Below are 17,372 nucleotides of genomic sequence, written 5' to 3' on the forward strand. Positions count from 1 at the left end.
CAGTCAGTTTTAAAGCCTGAGAGACCGAGACGGCAACACAGGACTGCCAGGTGCCGTCCTCCAGTGCAGCTGTCTCGCTGGGGCTCATCTGACAGGCCTTCCTGACACAGCCTCCACGTGGGTTTACATTAGACGTCACACCTTCGAAGACACTGCTAGTCTTGTTTACGATATTATTTCCTGAAAGTGAGCATTGCCTATTCATAATCTCAGAATTTACTCTGATGTTTTAAGTCCTTGTCATTTTTGCATTCTAAAAGGAAGTTAGCAACTAGCATCTAGTCAGAAAAAGTGTGTTAATCTTCCATGTGCATTTAACACTTTTAGAGACTTCCTTTATTGCCCAGAAAGGCTCTGATGAGATGTGGTTACATAAAAGCATGTTGATTAAACCAGTGGAAAATAAATTTAAGTCATAACTAAATTTCTCTATTTTGTTTTTTATCCAAATGACAAAATTGAACTGGCTGGTCCGTAAAAAACCTAAGTTTGAGTATTTAATAATTAGATTTATTTGTGTCAAAAGAATAGAATTAGTAAATATTTATGACATGTTTATGATGATTCATTTTTGGTCCATCTGTATATTTGTAATATTGTGACACTAAATGTATGGTAATTTGAGTTCACTGAAGCTTGGAATAATTTCCTTTCTCTAAGACAGAGCTTAGGGCTAGTAGATAATTCAGGAGGAATTCATTTGAATCTGGAATTCATAGTTTGGTAAATTCTAATTAATTTCAGAAGTGTGAGGCATTTGTTTTTTTATTTTTTATTTTCCTAAATCTTCTTTTAATGAACCAAAAACCAAACATCTTATCTTGGGCTAATTATGGACAGACATCTTCTGGAGAACCAGGCCATTCTGGGAATACTGCTTTTACAACTTCTAAACGGAAGTGTCTTATCCCCAAGCATCTAGACCATTACCCTCTCTTTCCTCCTCTTCATTCCCCAGCTAATCAAAACTTAATTACCTAAGGGTTTTATTTTTGTGATGAAATTTGTAACCTCTTACATTTGGCAACTTCAGTAAGTGGGAGGGAATAGTTTTGTGCAGTTTTCTGCAATATTGATTATACAGTCGTGAAGAGGCTTTATTTATCTCACTGTATGTAGATCTGTGTGGGCATTTCCCCCTCATTCTTTTGGCAGCACAGGAAGTAACTGATAGCAATGCAGAGTACTATTTTTTTTTTTTAATCATCATCCGAGAACATTTTTCCATATTTCGTTCAGATAGAGTGGGAGGGAGGGAGGGAGGGGTGGGGAGAGAGAGAGAGAGAAACATCAACGTGAAAGGGACACATAGAGTGGTTGCCACCTACACAACCCAACCAGGGTCGGGGACAAACTGCAACCGAGGTACGTGCCCTTAGCAGAAACAGAACCCGGTCTCTCTGGACCGCAGGCCGACACTCTAATCACTGAGCCAAACCAGCCAGGGCAGAGTACTATTAAAATAATTTGACCTTCACCATATACCCTTCAAAATGTGAATGGACAATTGGACTTTGTGTTTCTAATTGTCTGCAGACATCTGTCCTATAAGTCAGAAGGAAAAACTTGCTTTTGTCATGTGAAGTCCTTTAAAAAAGAAGAAGTAAATTGGTTACCATTTTTCTTACTGATAAATAAGTATTTAAATATAAGTGAGGGGAGTTGATCTTTTTTTATAAAGCCATTATGTTAGAAACATATATTGGGAAAATTACTTTATATTTAGAGAAACAGGATGCCCTGAATTCTGGCTAACCAGAGGGTAATGAACAAAGTGCAAGATGACTATAGTACACAGGAAGAAACAGGATAAAATTCTCACAAGATTTCATGCTGTGAATATGCTACCTAAATATATCTTTTTGCCCCCCCCTTTTTTAAAAAAAGAAGGATGTTTTTTAAAATATCTTTGAAACTTTTATAAATGGTCAGTTTCACATTGAAAATCTGTGATTCCCCTGAACTACAAAAGGGCCTTTCTCATGCTGTCATGCACAGGCCTGTAAAGACTTATTTTAGTTGTCAGCTGCATAAATTCTTTCTAGAGATGGAAAGTAATTCCCATGAATTCTTCGCCTACCACACCCCTTCCCCCAAACATCACCAGCATGACTTTGTGAGTCCAACAGAACAATTTAATTTCATATATCTCTAGGGCTTACCTGTGTACCATTTGTGTGAGGGCTTTTTAAAAAGTAGAATGGAATGGTACCTTTTGCTTATTTGTAACTTGGTTAAGGCAAAGACAGATAAAGCTTTTGTTGAAAGATGTGCTGGTTGACTTCTGTGACCGATCACATGCCATTGGATTGGGGAAAAAGGTGTTTCTCTTTCACCTCTCATATATGGAAGTATATTCAGAAAGGCAGAGTAATTTACTGACTCACTGAGGGGCCAGGAGTGACTGGACAAACCTCGGGACCTCCTAATTCTGAAATTACTGCCTTACATGTTTATGTCTCTGCACAGGTGCTTGTGGTGGTGTTTTTTTGTGTTTTTTTTTTTAACACTAAAGGTGTTTTTTATAAAATTTTGTGTGACTTTTCTAGGCCAGGAGCAAAGCAGCAACAGCTAGTTTGGGTGTGATGCCCTTGAACACCTAGTGTTCTTCACCCATCACACACACACCCCCCCCCCACGGCCAGGTCCACAGCTGAGTGCCGAGGCTGACTGCATGTGCGCTATGGCCTCATCCCCTTTGGCAGAGTGATGGTATTCCTCTGCATCAGGTGATAGTCTTTAGCAGCCTCATGGCCTTGACAGATTAGCAGGTCACCTGCGGATGTTTAGACGAGATGAGGTTAGAGGGCAGCACTCCACTGTGCTTCATGTAGCCCTGCTTTTACGCGGAGCCCAGGGTTGCAGGGGGGTGGTCAGTGGTGCGTTCATCTTATCTGAACAGATGTGAAACAGATTTCTGAAACGAGGCTTTGCTGCCTTCTAAAACAGGGAGTTAAAGGTTGGTGTTTTTTGTTTTGTTTTGTTTTTTTGCTGGTTCAGCAGTGATGTGGAATATTTAAGGACTTGATCTCATTGAGGTCATTCATAGCCCAAATATAGCTGTGGTTCTTCGATACTAAGTAGGTGCCACACATTTGGCATGTATGTTGAAGCATCCGGGGGTCCCTTATGCAGCATTATTGGAGAATCAACAGCAGTGGACTTAGAAATTTTATCCAACATTGATTCCTTACCTTATACCTGGAGTGAACAGACATGGTCTCTTTCATCTAAGAGCTCACAGACTTTTAGGAGAAGAGAGACATCTGAGCAGATGAAGGCAGTGCAGACTGAGGCCCACACAGGCACAGTGGTCCGTTCTCCCCAAGACTTAGACTGGAGCAGCTGAAGCGGTGGAAGGCTCAAGAAAGGTTTCAGGGTAGAGGTGAGGCTTGAATTAAGTCTTGAAAGATAAGTAGATGAGACAAGAAGACAAACTTGGGAATGACATACCAGACAGGGAGAGAACCTGAACAAGTTTTGGAACTGTGCAACTGCTTGGCGCACACTGGGAACCACAAGCAGCAATCACCGAGTTTAAGTACCGGATACAAGGGAGGGCACTCAGGACGGCGCTGGGCCTCGCTGCAGAGTTTCGGACTTTGTCCTATAGTTCCTGAGGAGCTGTTGCAAATGTTTAAGCTGGTAAATGACAAAGTGAAATTTACGCTGTGAATTTTCACTCTGGGAAGGATGGATCTAGGGAGGAGAATGAAGCATGGAAATCAATCTAAAGACCATTAATTATAGTGTCTAGCTGAGAGAAAATGTTGGTCTAGGGCACTGGTTTTCAACCTGTGGCACACATAAACTAATTACTAAAATTCTGCAACACACTCAAGAATATATTTTTTGCAGATCTGAAGAATAAAGTAGGTATACTTTTGATTCAGTCGCACTGGACAACTATTGTTGTGTTGACTGTTGTTTTTTTATTTGCCCATCTAAGGGAAAGAGTCTAGTGCCCCTGACTAAATAGTCAGATATTGAATGTTTTAAAATTTTCGCTCCAGCTGAAAGTTGCTCGTCTGGACTAAAGGAAGCTGGGTGAGGGGGTGGAGGGCAGGGCAGAGCTACCAGAGACAAGAGGAAGAATGGGATTAGGGGAGATAATGTGGGTCTGTAAGATTCAAAATGTCATGGGTCCATTTTGCATGTGTTAAGAGGTGGTTCCAGTCAACAATTAATAGAAAATTAATCTTTTAAAGCAAAGAAGACGCAATCTACACACCCTACAGACTTGCTTGTAAAATGTAGGGAAAGGTGTTCAGGCCCAAGTTTCCAGCCCTCCAGTGAGAACTCTACAGTATTTTAAATAAATAGTGCGTCCAAACAGTGCATCGATATGTATAGATTTTCACCGTAAAATGGGAGCGTTTGGCAAAGTGTCGGATGCTTTCTCTTCTACTTGGAGGTCCTGTGGGAGAGGTGCTGAACTGTGGGGCTGGCCGTTCATTCCAAGTGTTAGCTCTGGCTCTCACAAGACTTAGACCAATGCCTTAACCTTTCTGAGCTTCATTTTTCTGATCTGTAAACATTAGCTGGTAATGTTGCCTCATGAGTTTCAGATGGGAGCTAAATAAGATTAAACATGTGGAAGCAGCAGAGGCTACCAACGTCCTTCTTTATTCCTTTCCCTGGAGGATGTTTAAACTGCTGAACTTTCCTTTTCTCCTCTGTGCTAAGCCTTGCTTGGCTAGGAACCTGGAGACCAATATGAAAGTCTACCTGTGTGGTTGTCCTCACATTGAAATTCCTTAAGTGCTTGATTTCCTGGAAAAGGGCATTTATTATTTCTCTTTGCTTTCGATACAGGATGTCAGCTGCAACGAGATCACAGCCTTGCCCCAGCAGATCGGTCAGTTGAAATCTTTACGAGAACTAAATGTCAGAAGAAATTACCTTAAAGTTTTACCTCAAGGTAAAAATGGATGAGGGGGTGGGAAATGAATAAAACAGGAGACTTTGATTCTTTTTTGTTTGCTTTTGTGTTTGTGTATGCCTATTGATATTCATTATAATTTGAATCTCACATACAGATAACAGAAAAGTTATATTCAAGTTGTAATTTTAGTTAAGGGGCACAGGGATAAAAGATTCCCCTGTATAAGGAAGGCTGTGTGTGTGTGTGTGTGTGTGTGTGTGTGTGTGTGTGTGTGTGTGTTTGCTCAGGCTCCCATTTTCTCACAGTTCTGAAGGCTGGATGTCTGAGATTAAGGTGTTAAACCAATTTAATTTCTCTGAGGCCTCTCTCCTTGTCATAGATGGTCATCTTCTCCCTGTGTCTTCACATCATTTTCCCTCTGTCTCTCTGTCTTAATCTCTTCTTTGAAGGATAGCAATCAGACTGGATTAGGGTCTAGCCTAATGACCTCATTTTAACTTAATTACCCCTTTGAAGACCCTGTCTCCAAATATAGTCACATTCTGAGGCACTGGGGATTAGGATTCCAACATATGAATTTGGGGCACACAATTCAGCCCATAACAGGAAGCAGCGTGAAGTGTTTTTGGTGTGGACTTGTGATGTTCTGGGACATCGGGCTAATAGTTGAGTTGACATACTTGGTCCTGCAGATCTGACTGTCAGGGTTTCTGATTTGGGGGATCTATAAGTCGTGGTGGGAAACCCTTAAATCTGTTCTTAAGGGAAGGGCACTGCCCCTGCTGGAGTGGCATTTGGACTGATGTCACTGGGAGTTTGGGTGAATTTCTCCAAGGCTGGAAGCAATGATGGCCCCAGAGCCTTGGCCTTGAGCCCACAGACAGCCCTGCCCCTGAGTGAGGCTCCGTTCCCTGTAGCAGTGGACTTCCACAGGGTGTCCAGACACACTGTTGGAGTTCAAACCAAAAGATACATTTATTCAGAAATTTTGTATAATTAAGAACTTTGACAGTTGGCTTTGTAGGTGGTAGAGGATCTGAATTTCATATTTTGGGCCTGTTATTTGGATCTGAATCAGGAATGAGCTGAGCAGTAGAACACTGAATGTTTCCTCCAAAGCACCCTCTGGTTTTCAAAGATCACATTGATTCCATCGTTTTCATTTACGGACTCTAGACTTACCAGATTTCAAACATCTATTGAAAAATATACCTCAAAGCACAAACATACAGGGCGGGGCAAAAGTAGATTTATAGTTGTGTGTGTCTGAAACACAGGTTTACTCTTGTATTATTATTAATTGATTATTGTATTATTTTCAATACTGTAAACCAAGTTTGGAAACACTCAGCATCGGGTAAATCTGATGCTAATGCTGCTGTTTGAGAGCTGCTTGATTTTTATTATTCTGTTCCTGCTTCTTGATCTTTGGCTTGAAATGCTTCATTATTCGAGGCCAGAAAATGGTGCTCGTGGAAGGGAAAGAACTTTATAAAATGTAATGTGCTTGCTTCAGTGGTTAGAACATCAGCCCCTGCAACCAGGGGATGTGGGTTCCATTCCCCGTCAGGAACACCTACCTGGATTGTAGGTTCAGTCCCTGGCCTGGTCAGGGCTTGTACAGGAGGCAACCAATGGATGTGTCTGTCTCACATCAATATTTCTCTCTTGCTTCCCCTCCCTTCCTTACACTCTATCTAAAAATCAATGGAAAAAATCCTCTGATTAGGATTAACAACAACAAAAACAAAATGTAACACACTTTATAGCTGGAAGGTTTAAATATCTGCCATCTGCACCTTTCTCATGTGAACTAGCATTTTATAGGAGTAGAATTAGAAACTATTTCAGCATAAAGATTTATTACTTTCTTTTTATTAATTAATTAATTTTTCTTACAGATGTTTCTCCCCCCCAAGACACCCTCCCTCTTGTCCTACCCTCCCCCAGCATTGTTGTCTATGTCCATGGTTACGCATACATGTATATAAGTTCTGTGGTTTATCTCTTCCCTCCCCTCCATCTTCCTCCTCTGAGGTTGTCAGTCTGAACCATACTTCTTTCTGTGTCTCTGAGTCTGTTTTATGCATAAACTTATTTCGTTCATTATATTCCACAAATAAGTGAGATCATGTGGTATCTGTCGTTCTCTGCTTGGCTTATTTTGCTTAGCATAATACTCTCCAGGTCCCTTCATGTCACCTCAAAGGATAAGAGATCTTTCTTTCTTATAGCTGCATAGCATTGTGTATATGTACCATAGCTTTTTTTTTTTAATCTTCACCCGAAGACATTTTTACATTTATCTTCAGATAGAGCGGGAGGGAGAGAGGGAGGAAGAGAGAGAAAATCGATATGAGAGAGACACATCGACTGGCTGCCACCCACACAATCCCACCGGTGCTGGGGACAAACCGCAACTGAGGTAAGTGCTCTTGGCAGGAACTGAACCCAGGTATCTCTAGTCCTCGGGCAGATGCTCTAACCACTGAGCAAAACCAGCCAGGGCTGTACCACAGCTTTTTTATCCACTTATTGATTGATGGACACTTGGGCTGCTTCCAGATCTTAGCAATTGTAAATAGTGCTGCTGTGAACATAGGGGACATATATTCTTTCTGATTGGTGTTTCAGGCTTCTTAGGGTATATTCCTAGAAGTGGGATCACTGGGTCAAATGGCAGTTCAATTTTTAATTTAAGATTTGTTACTTTATTACTTGAGGTGACTTGGTATAAAAATACTGATTTTTTATTTTGTTATTGTACAATCCCTTTTTGAATGTTTGAAATTGTTTTTCTTCATTTGAACAATTATAAAGTGAAAATTAGTACTAACAGTTGTATAAGGATATAACCTTTCATAGCATGGAAGAAACTTTCATTTAAATGTAAGCTTTTGACCTAACCTGTGTGGCTCACTGGTGGAGCATCGACCCATGCACCAAGAAGTCTCAGATTTGATTTCCCGTCAGGGCACATGCCCAGGTTGTGGGCCCGATCCCCAGTGGGGAGCATGCAGGAGGCAGCCAATTGATGTTCTCTCTCATTGGTGTTTCTATCTCTCTCTCTCCCTCTCCCGTCGTCTCTCTCTCAAATCCATAAAGAAAAAAATTTTTTTAGTAAAAAAATAAATGTATGCACTTGTGTTAATCACTGAGAAATTATTGTGAATCATTGAATTCTTTTCAAAAAGAAAATGTAATTGTTTTACAGTTGCCTGTGATAGTTTAGAAAGGTGTGGGAAGTGCATCTACAAGTCAGGATTTTTGTTTCTCTCCCTCCTACTCTCTTGCCTTAAAAGCATTCCTTTCTCTAAAAAGATCAGTTACAGATTTCTATACTCTCCATAATTATGTTTATTCAGGTTCACTATTTTAAAATCCACTCAAAGCTAAAACATCAGTATACTGGAAAATCATTTAAAAAAGAAAAAAAAAAAAAAAAACAATTTCCTGAATATCAGGTTTCTTTTTGCTTCCCTCTGGAGAACTCGATTAACAAAAGAGCATTGATAATGCTTTCAGGCAGGGAATTTAAAGACTTCCCATATTTACTTACTTGTTTTTCCTCCTTGACTGTCCCTCCTCATATGCTTTCAATTTGAGGAGGGGGGAAAATGTTTGTTCTTTCTAAGAAGTACCAGCATGGACAGAGGATTCAAGTAACCATTCATTGTTCCTCTTTAAACCAGAGAGAGAAGTGAGAATCCCCCCACCCCTTTACTCCCTTTTCCTGCTGTGTTTCTTTTGACCTTTCCTGGGCCGGAGTTACCATTTTTTTCTCCCTGTTTTCTTGTTGTGAAACTGCCAAGTTTTATTTACCCTAAACTCAGATGGCCATTGCCATTCCTCCTTTATTTACCTATAAGTGGCCTCCCCACCCCCTCCTGCTACATCTTCCAGGAATTCAGCCCTCTGGTTTTGCTGTAAAAAGTCTTCCTTCTAAGTGGCAAAGAATTCCTGGAGATCTAGAGTCCACTTAAAATTTGTCACTGTTGCCCTGCCTGATGTGGTTTAGTTGAGTGTTGTCTGTGCACCAGGAGGTCACCGGTTTGATTCCCAGTCAGGGCACAAGCCAGGCTGCAGGCTCAACCCCCAGAAGGGGGGGTGCAGGAGGCAGCTGATAAATGCTTCATTCTCACATTGATGTTTCTCTCTCTCCCTTCTCTCTCTAAAAAAGAAATCAATAACCTATTATTTTAAAAACATTGCCACTGTTTTGTTAACCTAACTTTCATGAGTCAAGTTAACCATCACAGAGGAGTATTAATATTACCAGAGGTTATAGCACGGAGATGCCCTTTTTAAATATAACCCTCCTAATTTTTACCTGTTTTAAAAAGAAACTGTGAAGTGAAAAGGGATTTTACTTTCCCTTTGCTTTTGACTTTCTGGATTCTAAGCTGTTCCTCCCTCTCTGCTCAACTTCCTGCTGCTCAAAGCCCTTTCTTCCAAGCAGGTTCCAGGATTGCGTGTGCTGAGGCAAATGTGTCGCGCTGTTGGCTGGGAGAGCTGGGTCTGAGCAGTGAACTCAAGGCAATTGAATTTCTCTAACCCAGCCACCTCTCCTGGGTCTGAGTTTGGGACCTGCTGAGTTCCATGTTGTTCTGCCTTCTCTCCAGTATTGCAGTTCCATGCTCCTCTGTGACACAAACTAGGTCAAGTCCTTTACATCCCAGAGCCGTAGAATTCTGGAGGAGAAATACTGCTTTCTAGGTAACTCTTGGTGGAACTTGAAAGTAGTATATCTGAGCGAAGTGAAAACTCGGGGGCAACTTCGGTGGGAGGAGGAATAGTGTTAATTCTTACCTCAGGGCACTGCCTTTGGTTCCTCTTCTATTTATAGTTTCTGCCCTTCATCCTCTTTAGAATCCTTGAGTATTTGAAAGCACATGTTTAAATCCTTACCCGGTCCAGTAACAAATGTGGTGAGGCCCTTCTGAAATGAACCCTCGAGCTTTTCACACAGAGATCTTAGTGGCTTGTCCCTTGTCACCCTACATGTTTGGCATGGCTCAGCCTTGTTGCTGTATGGAATGTATTTGACTTGTTTCTTGCAGCTGCCAATGTTGGTTGGAATGTTTGAAATTACTGAGTGTTTGCTATGCCACTGGGTGGGGATTTTAAGCTAAATATAATGTTCAGTCTTGTTTGTGGAGCTACAGAAGACTTTCTAAAAGCAGTAGAATAAAGCCCTACCAAATCAGGATTACAGGGTTCATTGCAAAATTCTGAATTTAGATAGCACTTATTTTTTAAAGTAGAGTTAAAAAACCATGAACATATTTCTTGTAACTAGTTCTGAGGTCATGTCAACCTTGATATATTAAATGAATAAGAATATTTTGTAATTAGTGTATTTTACATATCAAGTACTGTTGGTGTTGTCAAGCATGGCACCAGGTGTTAGACTGGTGGGGTCAGACTGGATCTGGGTTCAGCAACCTCAGTACCTGAGTTCTGGCTAGGAAAGAATTCAGAGCGAAGACTCAAACTACAAGAGAACATTTATTTAGAAAATCACAGAGGTAGAAGTCATTTGTAGAAGAAATGGGCTTAGGAAACAAGTTACAGAGGCAGAGGAAGGGCCCTTGGAGCTTAGAAGTGAGAGGTAAAGGAGACACACCTGAGGGGAGGAGAAAAGGAAGGTATGGGCAGGCCTGCCCGGGGAGAGCCACTGGGGCCTCTGTCCTGTGGGTTTTAAGGGTGGAGATTTCAGGGGAGGTCCCAGGGGAAGATCTTAATAGAATATTCAACAGTTTTCTAGGTGTGTCCCTTCAGGGTGGGATCTCCACTGAGTGATTGGTCAGCACCACCAGGGGGTCATCATCCAATGCAGCTAGTCCTGAGGTCAACCATGGGGTCGCTTGTCTGGTTTTGCTGGTTTTTTGGGCCTGGAACTGAAATATAACTAAGGCCTAGATGTTATCTCCAGGGAGGAAAGGTCAGGAAGTCTAAACCTCAGGACCAGCGAGGGGAGGAAAAGTCACTCTGGGGGCGAGGTCCCACTCTACAATTGTCCATTGCTAGGCACACAGTTTTCCACCCTGGGGACCTTCTGTACCTGGCCCATCATCCTTGCTCTGCTCCTGTCTGTCTAACTGCCTATCACAATACTGTTTGAAAACATTGCAGAGTTAAAACATATTCTGTGTTCTGTGGCATATGTGATTGTTTTGTGGGTGGAAGAAAGCATTTTTAAACAATAAATATTTTAAGTATCAAGTATTTCCAGCTCTTATCAGAACTAACCATTCAAATGTATTGGACTCCCAATGAAAGATTTCCCCTCCCCTTTGGTAAAATATGTGTAAGCATGTACTATATATTCCTAAGGCACAACTTGCTTTTGATTATGCCAAATGACATTTCTCCTGATAAGGAGAAAGTAAATTTTTGAATGTTTGTCCATTTAATCTTACTGCTTTTCTGAGTTTTTTGTTTTTCTTTCCTTTTTGTTTTTTCTGTTCCTTTAGAACTAGTAGATCTTCCCTTGGTAAAGTTTGACTTTTCCTGCAATAAAGTGCTCGTGATTCCCATTTGTTTTAGAGAGATGAAGCAGCTGCAAGTATTACTACTTGAAAATAACCCTTTGCAGTCTCCTCCAGCACAGGTGAGGGGTTCGGCAGGGATATGTGGGATATGCTATCGGTAGTGCGTAGGCAGCTCTCAGCAGAGCCAGTTTGCTAACACTGCGGATTCAGTATTGCATTAGACCTGATTGTGAGCAATCACAGTCACCAAGAAGATGGAACCTTGGGTGCATCTGACTACAATAAGTTGTCTTCTGCTACACGAAGTCCATTTGCCAGCATTGGGCTCACTGTTCTAATCACCAGAATTATGTTTATTTTATTATTTGTTCAAACATTTGAAACTTTTTTATGGAGTAAAAAAGTGTAATAGAGTCCTTATTTTAATGTTAGCTGGAAAATGGAACTTAAGCATTTTGAAATATAATTATTGGCTATTTAGAGACAAGACTCAAGCTCAAATATTAAACTATGAGAAAATACGAAGTATATTTGTTTCCAGAGTTGAAATGTTTCCACGTCAGTTATCTGACTTTTATACTTTTATATTATTTATACTTAAACACATTTCTGTTAGGATTATGCATTTTAGTGCAAGAAAGACTATGAATTGCTTGATTATGGTTTTCTTTTCAAAGTAGAATTTGGAGGAAATGATTGACTGAATTTTTATATGTTTTATAGAGGTCAAATTTGGGTGTGTGTTGTTGAAGTGTTACTTAGAATGAAAATGCAAAAATTAAAATACACAGTCAAATATCTAGTGTTTATATTTTATTTTGCCATTAAAATAAATATGTATTGTTAATTTCCCCATAGATTTGCACAAAGGGCAAAGTGCACATATTCAAGTATCTGAGTATCCAAGCGTGCCAGATGAAAGCAGCTGATTCCCTCTACCTCCACACAATGGAGAGGCCACAGTTGCACCAGCATGTGGAAGACAGGTGAGTGACTGCCCTGGCTCAAAGCCCCTTCTGAGAATTTTTCTTAGGCCAGGGTATTCCAGGTAACTAAATTAAACAAAATTATTTTGCTTCACTAAATCAATGCAGATTTATAACTCAGAGTTTCAGAAACTTGTGCAATAGGAAAGAGAAAAGTGATGCTATTGATAACATTTTGGCATTTCTCAAATCTTATTTACTCTCTCAAAAATCAGTCCTTCTTGAGGGCTGTGTGTATGTGCACACTCGTGTGTGTGTGTGCAAATATGGATATCCTTAAAAATAAGACCTGTAGACACAGAGCCTGGCCAGTGGGCTCATCAGGTTAAGCAGTGTCCTACGCTCCCAAAGGGCACTGGTCTAACTCCCAGGTGCATATGGGAAGCCAGCTGATCGGTGTTTCTGTCACATTGATGTTTCTCTCTCTCCCTTTCCATTCTTCTCCCTCTAAAAAATCAGTAAAAACATTAAAAGAAATAAGTATAAGTATTTTTGCTTATTAATTAAAACAACAGTATTAAGCTCAGATATATGCTTTTTTATTATTAATTTTTAGTATGCTTCCATAATTTTGCTAAGAAAAACAGCAGATTTTATTTTTTTAATTATCTCTTTAGAATGCAGTGTGCATAGTTTTGCCATTTCCTGTTTGGAATGGGAGTGTTAGAATCCTTTCACCTGTCCTCAGCCTTTTGTTGGCGTGAATCGGCCTTGAATTTTCAGAGAACGAAATTCCCACACGGAACACACTTATAGAACACAGATTGTTTTTGAGAAGTTTTCACTGCCAAAATCTTTCCTTAACTTTTTACTAAAAAAAGAAAACTAGTGACTTAAAAATCTCAGACTACCCTAATGGTACCTTTATATACTGCATAAAATATTTTTAAATATGTTTAATCATAATTTAATGTTAAAATATGTTTAAATCAAATTTATTTAGTCACTAGATTAAAGTTTACAGAATTATTCAAGATTGCCAACATTTCAAAACATAAGAAGTAAAAGCAAATAGGTAGTTTTTGTTTTTTTTATATGATAGAAATAGTAAAATAAGAAAACTATTAACTGTTTCAAAAAACAGACTACTTGGATAAAGTGTAAATCCATGAAACCCTGAACACAAAGAATTTATTTTGTGCTCTATTAGACAATACAACTATCTGGTTTTCATTAGGCCCTTGTCTTAAATACTGAGCTGATTTGTTGCCTTATGGTAATAATAACATTTTGTATAGCAAACTTATTATTCAAATATAAATTGATATATCTTGTGAACCTTGTGATTTTGATTTTTTCTAAATGAATTCAATACTGACGGCATCCACCCCAGCAAGAAGGATTCTGATTCAGGCGTTGGAAGTGATAATGGAGATAAGCGATTATCTGCCACAGAGGTACATTTCGGGATCAGCTCATGATTCTTTTCTTTCTCTGCTTCTTAGATCTGCTGCAATTATTGAACCCCTTTCTGGTAAAAAGGCACTAACCATCTGCATGGAAATATGTGCTAATGTTTGTGAAAGCAGTTCGAAATCCTCTTAAGTGTTGTATAAGTATTAGCTGCTATTAGCTTTTTCTGCATCTTTAATATTTTGTAAATGTCTCAGGGGTAGGATTCCTGTCTCCTCCCCCTTCTCCCACCGCACCCCCACAATCATTTAGCACTTTTATACATTTAATGTAGCATCCTCATCCTGAAACAGGGAAATAAACTGAAACTTAATTTACAAGGCACATAAAATGCAACTGTAAATCAATGAGATATTGTCACGGAGGTTGACTGTCTGCCTTCTGTGATGAGCCACGTGAAACTGTAATGGAATTTTGGTAAGTTGGTGTTCTAACAGTAACATTACTGTTAGAACAATTGATTCTACTGAGGGCTACTGTGATCGTGTATTTGGGAGTATTCCTTTATTCTGTCAGGTGTTACACAGGCCTTCTTAGTACCCTGACTACGGCTCTTCGGTTAGAAAATAATCACCAGGTATCTGACAAAATTTCAGCTCAAAACGTGTACAGAGAAGCATAGGAGTGTTAGCTCAATGAATTTTGATGCAGTGAACCATATTACCTGCTCCCAGTTCAAGAAACAGGACTTTACCAGCACCCCAGAAGCCCCCCTCATGCGCCCACCCACCCAACCAAGAACAGCCACTATTCTGACTTCAAACACCATGGATTCGTTTTGCCCATTTTTGAACTTATGTAAATGGAATTGTCCTTTGAATCTGGTGTCTTTAATTCAATATTATGCTTTTGAGAATCACAGTCTGTTTTTTTAACCATATAGCATTCTCTTAATCTGCACTGATAACACTTTTCCCTTGAATGAAGTAGTGCCCTGTTTCCTTTTAGCCTTCTGATGAAGACACTGTCAGCCTCAGTGTCCCAATGTCAGATATCATGGAAGAAGAGCAGATCATCAAGGAGGACTCGTGCCATCACCTTAGTCCAGTGAAAGGTCTGAGAATGAAAGACGGGGATAAAATGCTTGTTTTTAAGTTTCAAATGCTGTGCTTACAATATGCACAAATATGGTAATAATAATAGTTGATTTTATTGCGCATTTCTTAGGCACCAGGTACTATGCTAATCTGTGAAGGGGACCTCATTGAAAGTTAAAAACTCTCATTATATCGGCTTTATAGAGGAAACCAAGGCTCAGAGAGTTTAAGTAACTTGCCAGTGTTCATGCAGCTAGTAAATAGTGAAGCTGTTATTCCGAAGATTTATACAGGTTATTTAAATCCATTGTTGGAAAGAAAATATATGTAGATATATTATTTAGGACGACTCTAGTTATTATAACACATAAAATCCTTAAATCTCATTGGTTTAACATAATCCAAATTAAATCCAAACAGGAGTTACTGATTGACCAGCCACTGCCCTCCAAGTGTGACTCAGAGACCCAACGTCTTTCATGCTGTGACCTCACTGTCTTTAACATAAGACTTCCAAAGTTTCTGAATCCTTCTGTTTTAAGGTAGAAGGGGAAGAACATGGAAGTTTGCTCATGCTCTGGGAAGTGTTTCTGGACTGGGCCTCGGAGGAGCACCTATCACTTAAAGCCAGATTGGGTGCAGGCCACAGCTAGCTACATGTGAGGGTTGGAAGCAGTTGAGTTGTGTCTCCAGCTTGACTTTGGACAAGTCAGGGGACCTTAATTCTCTCACCTGTCAGTGGTTAGATGATTCGATCAGGAAATCTTTAACCACTTTTGTAGCTCTAGAGTTCGGTGGTTCTTTGATAATACCAAATGATCACTAAGAATTCTGCCTTGCATACTTTCAGAATCCTAGTAAAATATTTCCTATCTTGGTGAGAAGCCCTCATTTGATTATATTATTAGACAGTATTTTGGCTGCTCCTGTTTATTCAGTAATTTTTTAAAGAAAATATTAAAACTTAATGTTTACTATTTTGTGACAGAGACTATTTTATGATGTATGAATGGTATAGAATTAAATTAATATGCAGATTATTCCCCTAATACTTGGAATATGCTCTCCTTAGTGATGGGAGAGCCATGGAAACCAACTCAGACTAATGTTTGCTTTGACTTCTTATGTTCAGGTGTGTAAGTTGAGCACTTAGTTTAGCATTTATGTTGATCTGAGGTCGTGGTTGGAACCATACGTTGTCTATAACTGTAAACTTTATGCGAACATGTAACTGCCACTTTATTAGTTTAGATATGCTTTATTACAGTATGCAGTATAAGCAGATAGTGTTTTAGGCAAAATTTAAAATAAATTAGTTATATACTTTGACAGTAGTGAGCTCTCTCCCATCTGTTGTAGAGGTGAGTATTCTGCTGGCCAGGAACCCTGCATGGTGGCCGCCCGACGTGGTCCTTTTTAGTCTTCAGCCCAGAGAGGACATTGGTGCTGCTTTTGCTCCCCTTACACCTCTGGGACGCCGGCTGGCTGGCTGTGCTCTGAGAATGCTTTCCTCCCTGTGGGGCCCTTCCACGGTCTCACCTCTTGTTGTTAGGAGGTTGGGTTCTTGTCTTAGTTTATACCCACATTCTTCTTTGAGATTGTTTGCTACTTAAGGACCATGAGTCAGGTTTGACTACATTTTAGATCCCTACAGTGTTTAGCATACCTGCCACTTAGTAGTTGCCCAATAAGCATTTGTTGAATTTTGAATTTGAAATAGTTACTCAACACACATTACTGAGAGCACAAAAGCTCTCTTACACTTTCTTTTCACTGTGCTGTAAAAAGGAAGACAAAATTTCACAAGGAACTAAGTCATGTAGAGATCAGTTTGGGGCTTTCTGTTTCTTTTACTTTTCTTTCTCTTCTTCTATCTTTTTCTTACATCATTCAGGGAAGACAAAACTTGGGTTATTCATATACCTCCTTAAGAGGTAGGAGAGAAGGCTGAAATGACTAGATGATACCTTTCAGGGTGATCTGTGCTTTGTTCATCTTCATGAAATCATGCTGTCTGCCTGTCTCTGTACTTTCCTAACAGGGGAGTTTCCCCAGGAGCTTCCATCGCAGCCCTCCCTTGTGACCGACAGCGACAACTCAGGAGAAGAAAGAGACCGATTTACCCACAGACCAGATGTTCTCCACTCGGAATTTATAAACTATATTAAGGCAAGTTGAGGATCAACTAATTTTTTTATTTATTTACTTCTGTTTGGTTCAAGGTTATCAAGCCACCACCTTAAATGTCAGCCACCTTTCTCAGGACTGTATAATATCTTCTCAAAGTTTAGTGTATTTCTTTCTCTTTTTTTAATTTATTGATTTTAGAGGGAGAGTAACAGAGAGAGAGGAGGGGAGAGACAGAAACAGTGATTTGTTGTTCCAGTTATTAATACATTCATTGGTTGTTTATTGTATGTGCCTTGACCAGGGATTGAACCCGCACCCTTGGCACATCAGGTCAATGCTCTAACCAACTGAGCTCCCTGACCAGGGCCTCAGCATGTTAGTTTTTTGACATTAGGAACCACTCCCTCCCATACATATCTTTCCATTG

General features: G+C 39.9%; 1 protein-coding gene across 5 annotated transcripts in view; it reads left to right on the forward strand.

Annotated features, from left to right (window-relative positions):
• Positions 1 to 17,372, forward strand: part of LRCH1 (leucine rich repeats and calponin homology domain containing 1) — a 222,374-nt gene that overhangs the window by 147,150 nt on the left and 57,852 nt on the right. For all 5 annotated transcript variants that reach the window (XM_036249956.1, XM_036249953.1, XM_036249954.1 and 2 more), the window contains exons 4-9: positions 4,816 to 4,921; positions 11,362 to 11,498; positions 12,238 to 12,365; positions 13,699 to 13,762; positions 14,727 to 14,832; positions 16,857 to 16,984. In XM_036249956.1, coding sequence (XP_036105849.1) covers positions 4,816 to 4,921; positions 11,362 to 11,498; positions 12,238 to 12,365; positions 13,699 to 13,762; positions 14,727 to 14,832; positions 16,857 to 16,984 — 669 coding nt within the window. The remainder of the gene's footprint in view (positions 1 to 4,815; positions 4,922 to 11,361; positions 11,499 to 12,237; positions 12,366 to 13,698; positions 13,763 to 14,726; positions 14,833 to 16,856; positions 16,985 to 17,372) is intronic.

The sequence above is a fragment of the Molossus molossus genome, unplaced genomic scaffold (assembly GCF_014108415.1).
Source record: "Molossus molossus isolate mMolMol1 unplaced genomic scaffold, mMolMol1.p scaffold_m16_p_9, whole genome shotgun sequence".
Taxonomy (NCBI): Eukaryota; Metazoa; Chordata; class Mammalia; order Chiroptera; family Molossidae; genus Molossus; species Molossus molossus.